The 14,356-nt window shown below is 47.5% G+C and overlaps 1 protein-coding gene across 6 annotated transcripts in view; it reads right to left on the minus strand.

Moving 5' to 3' along the window:
- The window catches only part of LOC122940143 (alpha-2-macroglobulin-like), a 201,401-nt gene that overhangs the window by 126,610 nt on the left and 60,435 nt on the right, over window positions 1–14,356 (minus strand). For all 6 annotated transcript variants that reach the window (XM_044296537.1, XM_044296538.1, XM_044296535.1 and 3 more), the window contains one exon: window positions 3,534–3,679. In XM_044296537.1, the coding sequence (XP_044152472.1) occupies window positions 3,534–3,679 (146 nt within the window). The remainder of the gene's footprint in view (window positions 1–3,533; window positions 3,680–14,356) is intronic.

The following is a 14,356-nucleotide window of genomic DNA, read 5'->3' on the forward strand; positions in this document are numbered from 1 at the left end:
CTGAGTAGGTGATTTTATCCCCAAAACTCCACACTGACTGACTTCTACTGCCGCTGCAACACTACTTTTTGGGCAGGTAGGCTCCTGCGAAGCTTCTGACTCCCCGCCACGCTACCAACTTGCTGGCTCTGCCGCTGCCTCACACGCAATCTGCTACCCTCTTCTCCCGATGACGATGAAGCCCCTTCATCACTTGGCTCCCAATTGCATTTGGCTACATCATCGAGTACTGTCTGCACGTCACTGATGTCCTCCTCAACGGTCTCTGAGCCAGCAGCCTGACTGCTCGCAACACCAGCTCCCACGCCACTCTCCTCATGACTACTTGCCCGCCTACCGGAGGAAGCGACGAATGTCTCCTCCAGATCTTGGCTGGGCAGTAGCTGCTGATTGTCCTCTAGTAGCTTGTCCTCGCTGTATAGTGGAGCTGAGCCCACAGCATATAATACTTCCCTGGCTGAGGGAACAGCAAAGGACAGAGGCTGGTTGAAGACAGGTTAGGGCACTGGGCCTGCTCCCGGACAATGCCAACTAAGGGCTGTATCTGACAAACCCACTGACTCTTGGCTGGGGGAGTCTGATTTCACTTGGGACAAAGTGGATGACCGATTCAACCATTCAAGAACCGCTGCGTTGCTGGTCAAAACACGACCGCTAAATGACATTGGGAGCTCAGACCTATCGAAGTGACCCCTGCTGCCACGCCCCCTTACTCTGCTGCAAACTGTGCCTGCGCCAGAAACATTTAGGTATGTGCCCCTCCCCTGTACAGAGCCTGTCACTTCTCTCTCTGACATACTGTTAGATCAAATAAGTAAATAAAAAGGAAATTAATACACCCCAAAAAAGGCTGTAATTTTGTCACTTCACCACACAACAGCAAATAATACTTTTTTGCCACTAATACACGCCAAAAAAGGCTTTAGAATATATAACTGCACCACTGAATGGCAAATAATATTTTTTTTTGCTACTAACACACGCCAAAAAGGGCTGTAATTTTCTCACTTCACCACACAACGGCTAATAAGCCTGTTTTTTTAGAACATAAAACTGCATCGCTGAATGGCAAATAATACTTTTGTCATTTTCTCACTTCACCACACAACAGCCAATAAGACTTTTTTTTTTTACCACTTATACACACCAAAAAAGGCTTTAGAACATATAACTGCACTGCTAAACGGCCCCAAAATTTAGTTTTGCCACTAATACACGCCAAAAAGGCTGTCATTTTGTCCCTTCACCACACAATGGCTAAGAAGCCCTTTTGTTTGCCACTAATACACGCCAAAAAGGCTTTAGAACATATAACTGCACCGCTGAACGGCAAACTTTTTTTGCCAATAATACACCCCAAAAAAGGCTGTAATTTTCTTACTTCACCACAGCTAATAAGCCCTTTTTTTCTCACTAATACATGCTAAAAAAGCTTTAGAACATATAACTGCACCGCTGAACGGTTTTTGCCACTAATACACGACAAAAAAGGCTTTAGAACATATAACTGCACCGCACAGAGAACGGTTTGCTGGCATTACAGAGGTATCATCTATTGCAAACCTGAAAGCAGCAGTATAATGGCAATTTGGATCCGCAGTCAGTGCAGCAAGGTGTAATAGGATCAGGGCCGTCTTTAACAAGGGGGCAAAAGGGGCAGCTTCCCCGGGCCCAGTTGCTCCTGGGGGGCCCAAGGCAGCTGCCTCTTGAGCCCTGCTAGCCACTGCCCCGGGTGTCAGGCTGTCAGCTACACAGGGGGTGCTGCCATGCCATGCCTGCCGGCACTCCAGGCAGCGTACTGTGAGAGCTGTGATTCTCTAGGACCTTATATGACATCATCACCATGTGACCAGTAACCTAGCAATATTACTGGTCACATGGCTATGAGGTCATCAAGGTCCTTTCTACCAGGAGTGTTGCTGTAGAAGTTTGCCTTAACTGTGGAGCTGTTTTTGTGAAGATTACATCAGAAAAAGGTGACAGTGGCTGTTATGCTAATATACTGTAAACTACTGTATAGTGGGGTGCTGTATAGTGTGGGGGCCTGTATACTGTGGGGGGCTGTATACTGTGGGGGCCTGTATACTGTGGGTGCTGTATATTGTGGAGTGCTATACTGCTGTACTGTATACTGTGGGTGCTGTATATTGTGGAGTGCTATACTGGTGTACTGTATACTGTGGGGGCTGTATACTGTGGGGGGCTGTATACTGTGGGGGGCTGTATACTGTGGAGTGCTATACTGCTGTACTGTATACTGTGGGGGGCTGTATACTGTATACTGTGGGTGCTGTATATTATGGAGTGCTATACTGCTGTACTGTATAGTGTGGGGTGCTGTATCGTGTATAGTTTGAGGTGCTGTATACAGTGAGGTGCTATTCTGCTCTACTGTATACTGTGAGGTGTTGTATACTGTGGGGTGCTGTATACTGTGGGCTGCTATACTGCTCTACTATATACTGTGGGGTACTGTATAGTGTGGGGAGCTATACTGCATACTGTGTGGTGCTGTATACTATAGGGTGATATACTGCATACTGTGGTTTGCTGTAAACTATAGGGTGCTGGGGTGCACTGTAACACTAGGGTGAGCCGAGCCCTGGTCTCCTTCCTGCAGAGTGGTGCCCACTTCCAGCCTGAGCCCAGCTGCCCAGAACACTGATCCTGAGCCACTGGAGTCTTCAGAACTGAAAGTATTTATAGTCATTCACTGTACTCTACCAGATGTGTGGATTTTTGTGTGTGTGTTGTGGTGGAGGGCGTGATTGCCTGGTAAGGTGTGGGAAGGTGGGATCCAAGGGGCCCAAGTCAATTTTTGCCCAGGGTTCAATCAATATTAAAGACGGCCCTGAATAGGATTATTCCTATAATGCAGGCTGTACACTCCCCCATTGAACCCTGTTCTGCTTCAATTCTGTGGAATAATTCCTCCCTATCCTTTTCCTACACTTCTAATGATCTTTCCCTGAACTTCTATTCAGCTAAATAAAAGTTTTCAAGTCTTTCCGAGCGCTGTCCCTAGCGCCTGCTGACGTCTCTCCCTGTGATAAGTACACTGGAAAATGGCAAAATCCAAGATGGCTGAGGGTATTTATAGGGCTGTGACATCACAGGGCTGGCTGGCTGCTGATTGGCTGCATGCATGGCATTGTGGGTGATCCCTCATTCCCAGAGTTCTTTGCTCAATGTCCTAACACTTGCAGCAGCCATTTTAGGTTCGAATCAAATTTTCCCTGAAATTCGGATCAAATTCCACTTCGTCAACTTCGATTCGCTCATCACTACTTTTAAGGGAGCCGGGAACCTAAGGACCATGAGCATACTTAATGGTGACTTGTGTTATAAATGTATTTCAGATCAGTTATTCTCTAGGTTATTAAAGAAATGAAAGGTTAACTTGTGGTGCAGCGATGAATAAAACATTACTGTTTTCAAGTCTGACACATTTCCTACATCATCCACAGCCAGTCCCACCATCTTACACGTTATTTCCAATACTTTTTATTTTCAGGGTATATCATTGCACTCACTTTATTCCTGAAACATTTCTCCATGTTGAATTGAACAGAATCTGCTGCAGCATCTTGATTAGGAAACAAAATGTAACCAAGAATGCTAGAGGTTGGTGCCATATCTGTAGTCAGAGGAAGCTTGAGTACCACGTCACCACGTTCATCTGGACAAATCAGAAATGAACAATGAAGTCTGGCCTGAAGGTAATTTAAAATAACCAAAAAAATGAAGTATGAATAATGTTAGTACAAGACTTTAAATATAAAACGCGCTGAGCGTAAAAAAACGCTAAGTCTAAAGAATTGCTCTAGAGCTGTGATGCCCAATTGACAGTCTGGAGGAAGCAATTACCTTGTTGTGTCCCCTCAAAGGATGGCAGATTTATATGGACTAGTACCTTCTCTAGGATATCTGTAAATCCCGAAGAATGTAAGATTTTTTCAGTTTTTATCTCTGTTATGGTGGCACTACTCTATCTTTTTAGCACATAACAAGAAGTACTGAGGGCACCGTCCTCCCACCTGGGTATTGAAGGAACACAGTCCTGGCCTGATCCGACCATCCAAGAAATCGGGGTGCAGAGCTTGAACAGAATAAAATGGAGAACAAGATACAGAGATAAGCCGCACTCACCATTCGTGTTCACGCTTCTTTATTATAGGGCATGTTGCGGGGGCAGACTCACATGGAGTATCAATCCACAGCGACGGCCGTTTCGCGGTATGACCGCTTCCTCCGGCTGTTTGATCCACTCTGGGAATCAAGTGTGTGCTAGTTTATAGCATCATATGGGGGAGGGTCAGCTGACCCATCACTCAAACACCCCTGATGCTACACCCCCTGCACACACCTGAAACACAGGTGCATTGATACATCAGTGCAAGTTTAAGTTTAAAAACAATACTGACACAAATGAAACAAGAGTTACAAAAAGTGACACATAGTCTGCGAATAGTATCTATACACATGGAGGGGTACATAAATATAAATGAAGGGGATGCAAAAGTTAATGCAATAATGTGTAAATACAAAAACGTATAAACATATGCGCAGTGACTAAAGATAATCTAAGATATATACATAGGAGAATCATATTTAAATAGCGTTCTATTCAATGAATGCTGCCAAATCATTGCGTTCGTTTAAGCCTAAACAACCTGTGGCATCCGTTTTAATAATATACCGAGCCTCCTTCTGGAGCAGGGTACGGTGTCTATCGCCTCCGTGAACTGGTGGGGGGACATGTTCTAAGCCCGCAAATCGCAAGACATTTGCGTCTCCCCCATGTTCGCACCGTACATGCTCAATTAGGCAAGTACGTCCCTTGCCTGTTTTAATTGAGTTACGATGTTCTCGTACCCGCTCCATTAAGGATCTCTTGGTTTTTCCTATATAGAAGGATCCACATACACAGATTAACACATAGACTACGTACGTCGTTCTGCAATTGATAAATTGGTGCACGCAGTGTTCCAGACCTCCAAAGAAAAAATGACGGCCTCTAAACATGTATCCGCACAGGGAGCAGTCACCACAGCGATGGTTGCCAACCGGCTTGCCGAGTGACAACCAATCGCGCGGTTTCTGCTCGCTGTAACGACTACGCACCAGGATGTCTCTAAACGTGCGACATCGTTTAAAAGCTAATATGGGTTTCTGATCTGTGAATTCACGCAAATCATCCTCTGCCTTTAAGATTTCCCAGTTATTTAATATTGTTTTCTTTATATAGTCTGCCATAGGACTATGCTTGAACACAAACACAAATCTATCCTTTTTCTCTGCACCACTGTCCATCCCACTTTTTCTTTTCCTGCGTTTCATTAGTGATTGTTGTGTGTAGGTTTTAGCCCTCACTAGGGCTGTATCTAACTGCTCTGGTGGATATCCGCGCTGGATCAATCTGTTCCTCAGTTCATCCGCCTGTTTCAGGAATATTGCATCCTGACTGTTGATGCGTCTAAGTCTTAAAAACTGTCCATAAGGGACTGATTTGGTTACGCTACGTGGATGATAGCTCCCATGGTGCAGCAGGGTATTTGTGGCAGTGGGTTTGCGATACCCTTCGGTATGCAAGGCACCATCTTCTACAACAACACGAACGTCCAAGAACTCGACGGTCGCCCCCCCCAAAATTGAGGGTGAACATCATGTTCATGTCGTTCGCGTCGTTAAGATGTGCCACAAAATACTCGCACTGCTCCTGTGTACCCGACCACACCATGAAGATATCATCCACGTAGCGCAGAAACAGACGTATGTGACTGATGAAAGGGTTAGACGTTGAGAATATATATCTATCTTCGAATCTGCCCAGGAAAATATTTGCAAAGGTACACGAGACAGGCGTCCCCATGGCCGTTCCAAAGATTTGCCTATACCACTGGTCACTAAAGAGAAACGTATTGTTTTCCAAAATGAACAAAAGTGATTCTTCTACAAATTCACTGAACTTACAGTCCCTTCCCAAATGTTCAATAAGTTCAAGAACTGCGTTTACACCTCCACGCTGTGGAATCCGGGTGTATAGATTGACCACATCCAGGGACACCAAACTCCAACCCTCCTGCCACTGGAAGCCATCAAGGGCCAGGAGGAAGTCGTTGGTGTCACCGAGATACGTGGGAAACCTAAATAAAACAGGACGCAGTAACCAATCTAGGTACCTCGACAAGGGTTCAGTCACTGACCCAACCCCCGCCACAATAGGACGTCCAGGGGGATGGGTCAGTGACTTGTGCACCTTAGGGAGAAAATACCAAGAGGGTCTATTCGGAAAGGAAGGAACCAATTTGTCAATGGTAGATCCATGGAGGACACCTGCCTCAATGTACCTCTGCAACAGGTCCACCAATTTGGACCTAATTTCGGGAATGGGATCAGAGAGTAATTTCTTGTATGTCAAACCATCATTCAACTGTCTTTCCGCCTCAGTGACATAAAAATCACGTGACATAACAACAACATTACCCCCCTTGTCCGCCGGCTTGACAATGAGGTCCGAGTTACGCAGCCATTGTATGGCAGTAAGTTGCCTCTTATTCAAATTCTCCTTCTCTTTTGGATATATTAAGGCCTTTGTATCTCTCAGAATCCTCTTATAAAATACATCAATTATCGAGCCGGCGGGCATAGGGGGGCAAAAAGAGGATGGAATACCTCCTCTGAAACTGCTATGTGGGGTGGGTGGTGCAGAGTCAGGGCTTAGATCCATGTCTGCCAAAAATTCTAGACAGGCTATTTCTTGTGCATTAAAGGGTTCAGAGATATTGTAACCCAGAGGATCAATATCCACAGGTTTGTCTCCTTCCCTTGTAATATACTGGGAGGCCGAGGCCTTATTGAAATGCTTCTTTAAATACAGCTTGCGTACATATGTATGTATTTAAAGAAGCATTTCAATAAGGCCTCGGCCTCCCAGTATATTACAAGGGAAGGAGACAAACCTGTGGATATTGATCCTCTGGGTTACAATATCTCTGAACCCTTTAATGCACAAGAAATAGCCTGTCTAGAATTTTTGGCAGACATGGATCTAAGCCCTGACTCTGCACCACCCACCCCACATAGCAGTTTCAGAGGAGGTATTCCATCCTCTTTTTGCCCGCCGGCTCGATAATTGATGTATTTTATAAGAGGATTCTGAGAGATACAAAGGCCTTAATATATCCAAAAGAGAAGGAGAATTTGAATAAGAGGCAACTTACTGCCATACAATGGCTGCGTAACTCGGACCTCATTGTCAAGCCGGCGGACAAGGGGGGTAATGTTGTTGTTATGTCACGTGATTTTTATGTCACTGAGGCGGAAAGACAGTTGAATGATGGTTTGACATACAAGAAATTACTCTCTGATCCCATTCCCGAAATTAGGTCCAAATTGGTGGACCTGTTGCAGAGGTACATTGAGGCAGGTGTCCTCCATGGATCTACCATTGACAAATTGGTTCCTTCCTTTCCGACTAGACCCTCTTGGTATTTTCTCCCTAAGGTGCACAAGTCACTGACCCATCCCCCTGGACGTCCTATTGTGGCGGGGGTTGGGTCAGTGACTGAACCCTTGTCGAGGTACCTAGATTGGTTACTGCGTCCTGTTTTATTTAGGTTTCCCACGTATCTCGGTGACACCAACGACTTCCTCCTGGCCCTTGATGGCTTCCAGTGGCAGGAGGGTTGGAGTTTGGTGTCCCTGGATGTGGTCAATCTATACACCCGGATTCCACAGCGTGGAGGTGTAAACGCAGTTCTTGAACTTAGTCCCTTCCCAAATGTTCAATGTCAGTTCAGTGAATTTGTAGAAGAATCACTTTTGTTCATTTTGGAAAACAATACGTTTCTCTTTAATGACCAGTGGTATAGGCAAATCTTTGGAACGGCCATGGGGACGCCTGTCTCGTGTACCTTTGCAAATATTTTCCTGGGCAGATTCGAAGATAGATATATATTCTCAACGTCTAACCCTTTCATCAGTCACATACGTCTGTTTCTGCGCTACGTGGATGATATCTTCATGGTGTGGTCGGGTACACAGGAGCAGTGCGAGTATTTTGTGGCACATCTTAACGACGCGAACGACATGAACATGATGTTCACCCTCAATTTTGGGGGGGCGACCGTCGAGTTCTTGGACGTTCGTGTTGTTGTAGAAGATGGTGCCTTGCATACCGAAGGGTATCGCAAACCCACTGCCACAAATACCCTGCTGCACCATGGGAGCTATCATCCACGTAGCGTAACCAAATCAGTCCCTTATGGACAGTTTTTAAGACTTAGACGCATCAACAGTCAGGATGCAATATTCCTGAAACAGGCGGATGAACTGAGGAACAGATTGATCCAGCGCGGATATCCACCAGAGTAGTTAGATACAGCCCTAGTGAGGGCTAAAACCTACACACAACAATCACTAATGAAACGCAGGAAAAGAAAAAGTGGGATGGACAGTGGTGCAGAGAAAAAGGATAGATTTGTGTTTGTGTTCAAGCATAGTCCTATGGCAGACTATATAAAGAAAACAATATTAAATAACTGGGAAATCTTAAAGGCAGAGGATGATTTGCGTGAATTCACAGATCAGAAACCCATATTAGCTTTTAAACGATGTCGCACGTTTAGAGACATCCTGGTGCGTAGTCGTTACAGCGAGCAGAAACCGCGCGATTGGTTGTCACTCGGCAAGCCGGTTGGCAACCATCGCTGTGGTGACTGCTCCCTGTGCGGATACATGTTTAGAGGCCGTCATTTTTTCTTTGGAGGTCTGGAACACTGCGTGCATCAATTTATCAATTGCAGAACGACGTACGTAGTCTATGTGTTAATCTGTGTATGTGGATCCTTCTATATAGGAAAAACCAAGAGATCCTTAAACTTGCACTGATGTATCAATGCACCTGTGTTTCAGGTGTGTGCAGGGGGTGTAGCATCAGGGGTGTTTGAGTGATGGGTCAGCTGACCCTCCCCCATATGATGCTATAAACTAGCACACACTTGATTCCCAGAGTGGATCAAACAGCCGGAGGAAGCGGTCATACCGCGAAACGGCCGTCGCTGTGGATTGATACTCCATGTGAGTCTGCCCCCGCAACATGCCCTATAATAAAGAAGCGTGAACACGAATGGTGAGTGCGGCTTATCTCTGTATCTTGATCTCCACTCTATCTTTTTAATTAGGTAAAATGTATGGAGGAAATGCTAGCATCAAGCAGGTCAGGCCACAGGCTCCAGCTATCATTTTAAAAGATAACTGTCATATTTTTTATTTTTATTTGCTAGTTTATTAGAGCTAGGCATGTATACCTGAGTTAGTCTGTCCATTATTGTCAAAAGATCTGTAATTACCTTATAATAACAGTTTTCATTAATGTCTCCTGTCCCTTTCCACTGGTCTCTTAAAAGACCATTGCTATGGCTTTTCTGACTTTGGCTAATCTTAAACAGAAGACAGAGGGGCGGTGTCACGGCTGAGGATGGGGAAAACTCTCAGCCGTGCGATGACGGAAGATGTTGGTCGCTGCAAGGCCAGGAATCAGGGAGCAGGTCACCTCCTATCAATCCCTAATTCTGACCCTGTCTCCTAGCCGTATGAGCCGACCCTGATGGTAGGAGGGTTCATACTCCGGAACCTAATCCTACTAGCCCTCAGGGTGGCCCTGGACTAGGAGCTGGGTAGACAACCTATTCCTCCTGGACGCAGAGAAACAGCAGTCTAAACTGGACAAGCTGTAAGGGGATAGAAACATGAACAGCCTATGAATATGGCAGGAGGATGAAAAGCACTTCCACACCTACCTGCCACAAACACACTGACTGGATCCCGTGCTCAACAAGCTGATGTCCACACCCAAACATAAATGGACACAGCACACACACACACACGCAGGAACCCAGATCCACAGGTGTATTAAACATGAAAGAGAAAACAACATCAACTAAACATCATGTATAACATTTATGACCAAAAGGGTGGCCCTCACTGGCAGATGGTAAAAGACCAGGAGGATGACTCCTGCAACATGCCTGAAGTACCCCTCAGACATCAGGTCTCAACTGAGGCTAAATAGCCCATGTAGCCACACCCACACAGACACACCCAGTGCACACACACTAAGAAGGAAATTAACCCTTCCCACACCAGGGAAGGGAAGACAGCCACTTAAAGGGGACTTGCACCCATAAATAAACCTCGTGCACAACAAACAGACACAAAGCACACCTACATAGACAGGTTGCCAGGTGCAACCGCATGCAATGACAGCGAGCAGCCTAGCAACCAGCTCCAGCTGCTACACTGCCAAGCACATCATGTTGCCAGCGGCAACCACACGTGAGGCAACATCCACAGAGCCCTCACCTGTGATTGACAACAAAAAGAAACCGCTGACAACTGCATGCGACCAAAGAGTCACGACCATAACCATGGTCGTGACAGGCGGTGCTCCACACTGCATAGCTGCATTAGTCTTCAGAGTGAGGAGGCGTGTCTCTCAGTAATCCAATCTGATTGGCTGGCAGGAAGCTGCTGGCTACAGCAAGTATGTATGGGAAGTGAGGGAAGTTAGTTTTGGCCTCAGAGAACTGGCAGAGGAGCCATCTTGAGAAGATCCTCATATTGTAGGATTCAAAACAGCCGTAACTAAGGGGAAAATTCAAGGAAAACAGTGGCATTTGAAGAAACTAGACATTGCTTTATGCATAATGCTGCTGCAGCAGTAACATATGCTAAAATAGATTTTTTTTTATAAAAACATGACAGTTATCCTTTAAGTGCCTGACAAGTAGGGATGAGCGAACCCGAACTGTATAGTTCGGGTTCGTACCGAATTTTGGGGTGTCCGTGACACGGACCCGAACCCGGACATTTTCGTAAAAGTCCGGGTTCGGTGTTCGTCGCTTTCTTGGCGCTTTTTGAAAGGCTGCAAAGCAGCCAATCAACAAGCGTCATACTACTTGCCCCAAGAGGCCGTCACAGCCATGCCTACTATTGGCATGGCTGTGATTGGCCAGAGCACCATGTGACCCAGCCTCTATTTAAGCTGGAGTCACATAGCGCCGCCCGTCACTCTGCTCTGATTAGCGTAGGGAGAGGTTGCAGCAGCGACAGTAGGGCGAGATTAGGCTGATTATCTCCTCCAAAAGACTCCATCCATTGATCGATCTGCAGCTGTGGATGATTGAACTGCTGCTATTGAATTGCTCACTGTTTTTAGGCTGCCCAGAGCGTTTTTCAGTCACTTTTTTCTGGGGTGATCGGCGGCCATTTTGTGTCTTGTGTTGCGCCAGCACAAGCTGCCACCAAGTGCATTTAACCCTCAATGGTGTGGTTGTTTTTTGGCTAAAGCCTACATCAGGGTGAAGCTGTCACACCAAGTGCATTTAACCAGCAATAGTCTGTTTATTTTTTGGACATATACTACATCAGGGGCAAGCTGCGCCTGTCACCAAGTGCATTTAACCCTCAGTAGTGTGGTTGGTCAAGCTGTCACACCAAGTGCATTTAACCATCAATAGTGTGGTTATTTTTTGGCCATATCCCAGTCTAATTCTGTCAGTAAACGTATACCTGTCACCCAGCGCCTAAATACTAGGCCTCAAATTCATAGTCAGCTAAATCTGTGGTTACTGCTGTGCCTGTATTAGTGTAATACGGGACCTAAATAGATAGCCAGATAGTGTTAGGTGTCTGTAAAAAAAAAGGCCTGAATTTGAATTTAATACATTGGGCCAATTAATATTTTTGTTGTTGTGGTGAACGAGAACAGTGAGGAAAACATCTAGTAAGGGACGCGGACGTGGACATGGTCGTGGTGGTGTTAGTGGACCCTCTGGTGCTGGGAGAGGACGTGGCCGTTCTGCCACATCCACACGTCCTAGTGTACCAACTACCTCAGGTCCCAGTAGCCGCCAGAATTTACAGCGATATATGGTGGGGCCCAATGCCGTTCTAAGGATGGTAAGGCCTGAGCAGGTACAGGCATTAGTCAATTGGGTGGCCGACAGTGGATCCAGCACGTTCACATTATCTCCCACCCAGTCTTCTGCAGAAAGTGCACAGATGGCACCTGAAAACCAAGCCCATCAGTCTGTCACATCACCCCCATGCATACCAGGGAAACTGTCTGAGCCTCAAGTTATGCAGCAGTCTCTTATGCTGTTTGAAGACTCCACTGGCAGGGTTTCCCAAGGGCATCCACCTAGCCCTTCCCCAGCGGTGGAAGACATAGAATGCACTGACGCACAACCACTTATGTTTCCTGATGATGAGGACATGGGAATACCACCTCAGCACATCTCTGATGATGACGAAACACAGGTGCCAACTGCTGCGTCTTTCTGCAGTGTGCAGACTGAACAGGAGGTCAGGGAGGAAGACTGGGTGGAAGACGATGCAGGGGACGATGAGGTCCTAGACCCCACATGGAATGAAGGTCGTGCCACTGACTTTCACAGTTCGGAGGAAGAGGCAGTGGTGAGACCGAGCCAACAGCGTAGCAAAAGAGGGAGCAGTGGGCATAAGCAGAACACCCGCCGCCAAGAGACTCCGCCTGCTACTGACCGCCGCCATCTGGGACCGAGCACCCCAAAGACAGCTTCAAGGAGTTCCCTGGCATGGCACTTCTTCAAACAATGTGCTGACGACAAGACCCGAGTGGTTTGCACGCTGGGCCATCAGAGCCTGAAGCGAGGCATTAACGTTCTGAACCTTAGCACAACCTGCATGACCAGGCACCTGCATGCAAAGCATGAACTGCAGTGGAGTAAACACCCTAAAACCAAGGAAGTCACTCAGGCTCCCCCTGCTACCTCTTCTGCTGCTGCCGCCTCGGCCTCTTCTGCTGCTGCCGCCTCGGCCTCTTTCTCCGCCTCTGGAGGAACGTTGGCACCTGCCGCCCAGCAAACAGGGGATGTACCACCAACACCACCACCACCTCCGTCACCAAGCATCCCAACCATGTCACACGGCAGCGTTCAGCTCTCCATCTCACAAACATTTGAGAGAAAGCGTAAATTCCCACCTAGCCACCCTCGATCCCTGGCCCTGAATGCCAGCATTTCTAAACTATTGGTCTATGAAATGCTGTCATTTAGGCTGGTGGACACAGACAGCTTCAAACAGCTCATGTCGCTTGCTGTCCCACAGTATGTTGTTCACTGCCGTCACTACTTCTCCAAGAGAGCCGTGCCTTCCCTGCACAACCAAGTATCCGATAAAATCAAGTGTGCACTGCGCAACGCCATCTGTAGCAAGGTCCACCTAACCACAGATACGTGGACCAGTAAGCACGGCCAGGGACGCTATATCTGCCTAACTGCACACTGGGTAAATGTAGTGGCAGCTGGGCCCCAGGCGGAGAGCTGTTTGGCGCACGTCCTTCCGCCACCAAGGATCGCAGGGCAACATTCTTTGCCTCCTGTTGCCACCTCCTCCTTCTCGGCTTCCTCCTCCTCTTCTTCCACCTGCTCATCCAGTCAGCCACACACCTTTACCACCAACTTCAGCACAGCCCGGGGTAAACGTCAGCAGGCCATTCTGAAACTCATATGTTTGGGGGACAGGACCCACACCGCACAGGAGTTGTGGCGTGGTATAGAACAACAGACGAGTGGTTGCTGCCGGTGAGCCTCAAGCCCGGCCTGGTGGTGTGCGATAATGGGCGAAATCTCGTTGCAGCTCTGGGACTAGCCGGTTTGACGCACATCCCTTGCCTGGCGTATGTGCTGAATTTGGTGGTGCAGAAGTTCATTCACAACTACCCCGACATGTCAGAGCTGCTGCAGTGCAGTGCGGGCCGTCTGTTCGCGCTTCCGGCGTTCACATCCTGCCGCTGCTCGCCTGTCTGCGCTACAGCGTAACTTCGGCATTCCCGCTCACCGCCTCATATGCGACGTGCCCACCAGGTGGAACTCCACCTTGCACATGCTGGACAAACTGTGCGAGCAACAGCAGGCCATAGTGGAGTTTCAGCTGCAGCACGCAAGGGTCAGTCGCACTGCGGAACAGCACCACTTCACCACCAATGACTGGGCCTTCATGCGAGACCTGTGAGCCCTGTTGCGCTGTTTCGAGTACTCCACCAACATGGCCAGTGGCGATGACGCAGTTATCAGCGTTACAATACCACTTCTATGTCTCCTTGAGAAAACACTTAGGGTGATGATGGAAGAGGAGGTGGCCCAGGAGGAGGAGGAGGAGGAAGAGGGGTCATTTTTAGCACTTTCAGGCCAGTCTCTTCGAAGTGACTCAGAGGGAGGTTTTTTGCAACAGCATAGGCCAGGTACAAATGTGGCCAGCCAGGGCCCACTACTGGAGGACGAGGAGGACGAGGAGGAGGTGGAGGAGGATG

The sequence above is a fragment of the Bufo gargarizans genome, chromosome 6 (assembly GCF_014858855.1).
Source record: "Bufo gargarizans isolate SCDJY-AF-19 chromosome 6, ASM1485885v1, whole genome shotgun sequence".
NCBI lineage: Eukaryota > Metazoa > Chordata > Amphibia > Anura > Bufonidae > Bufo > Bufo gargarizans.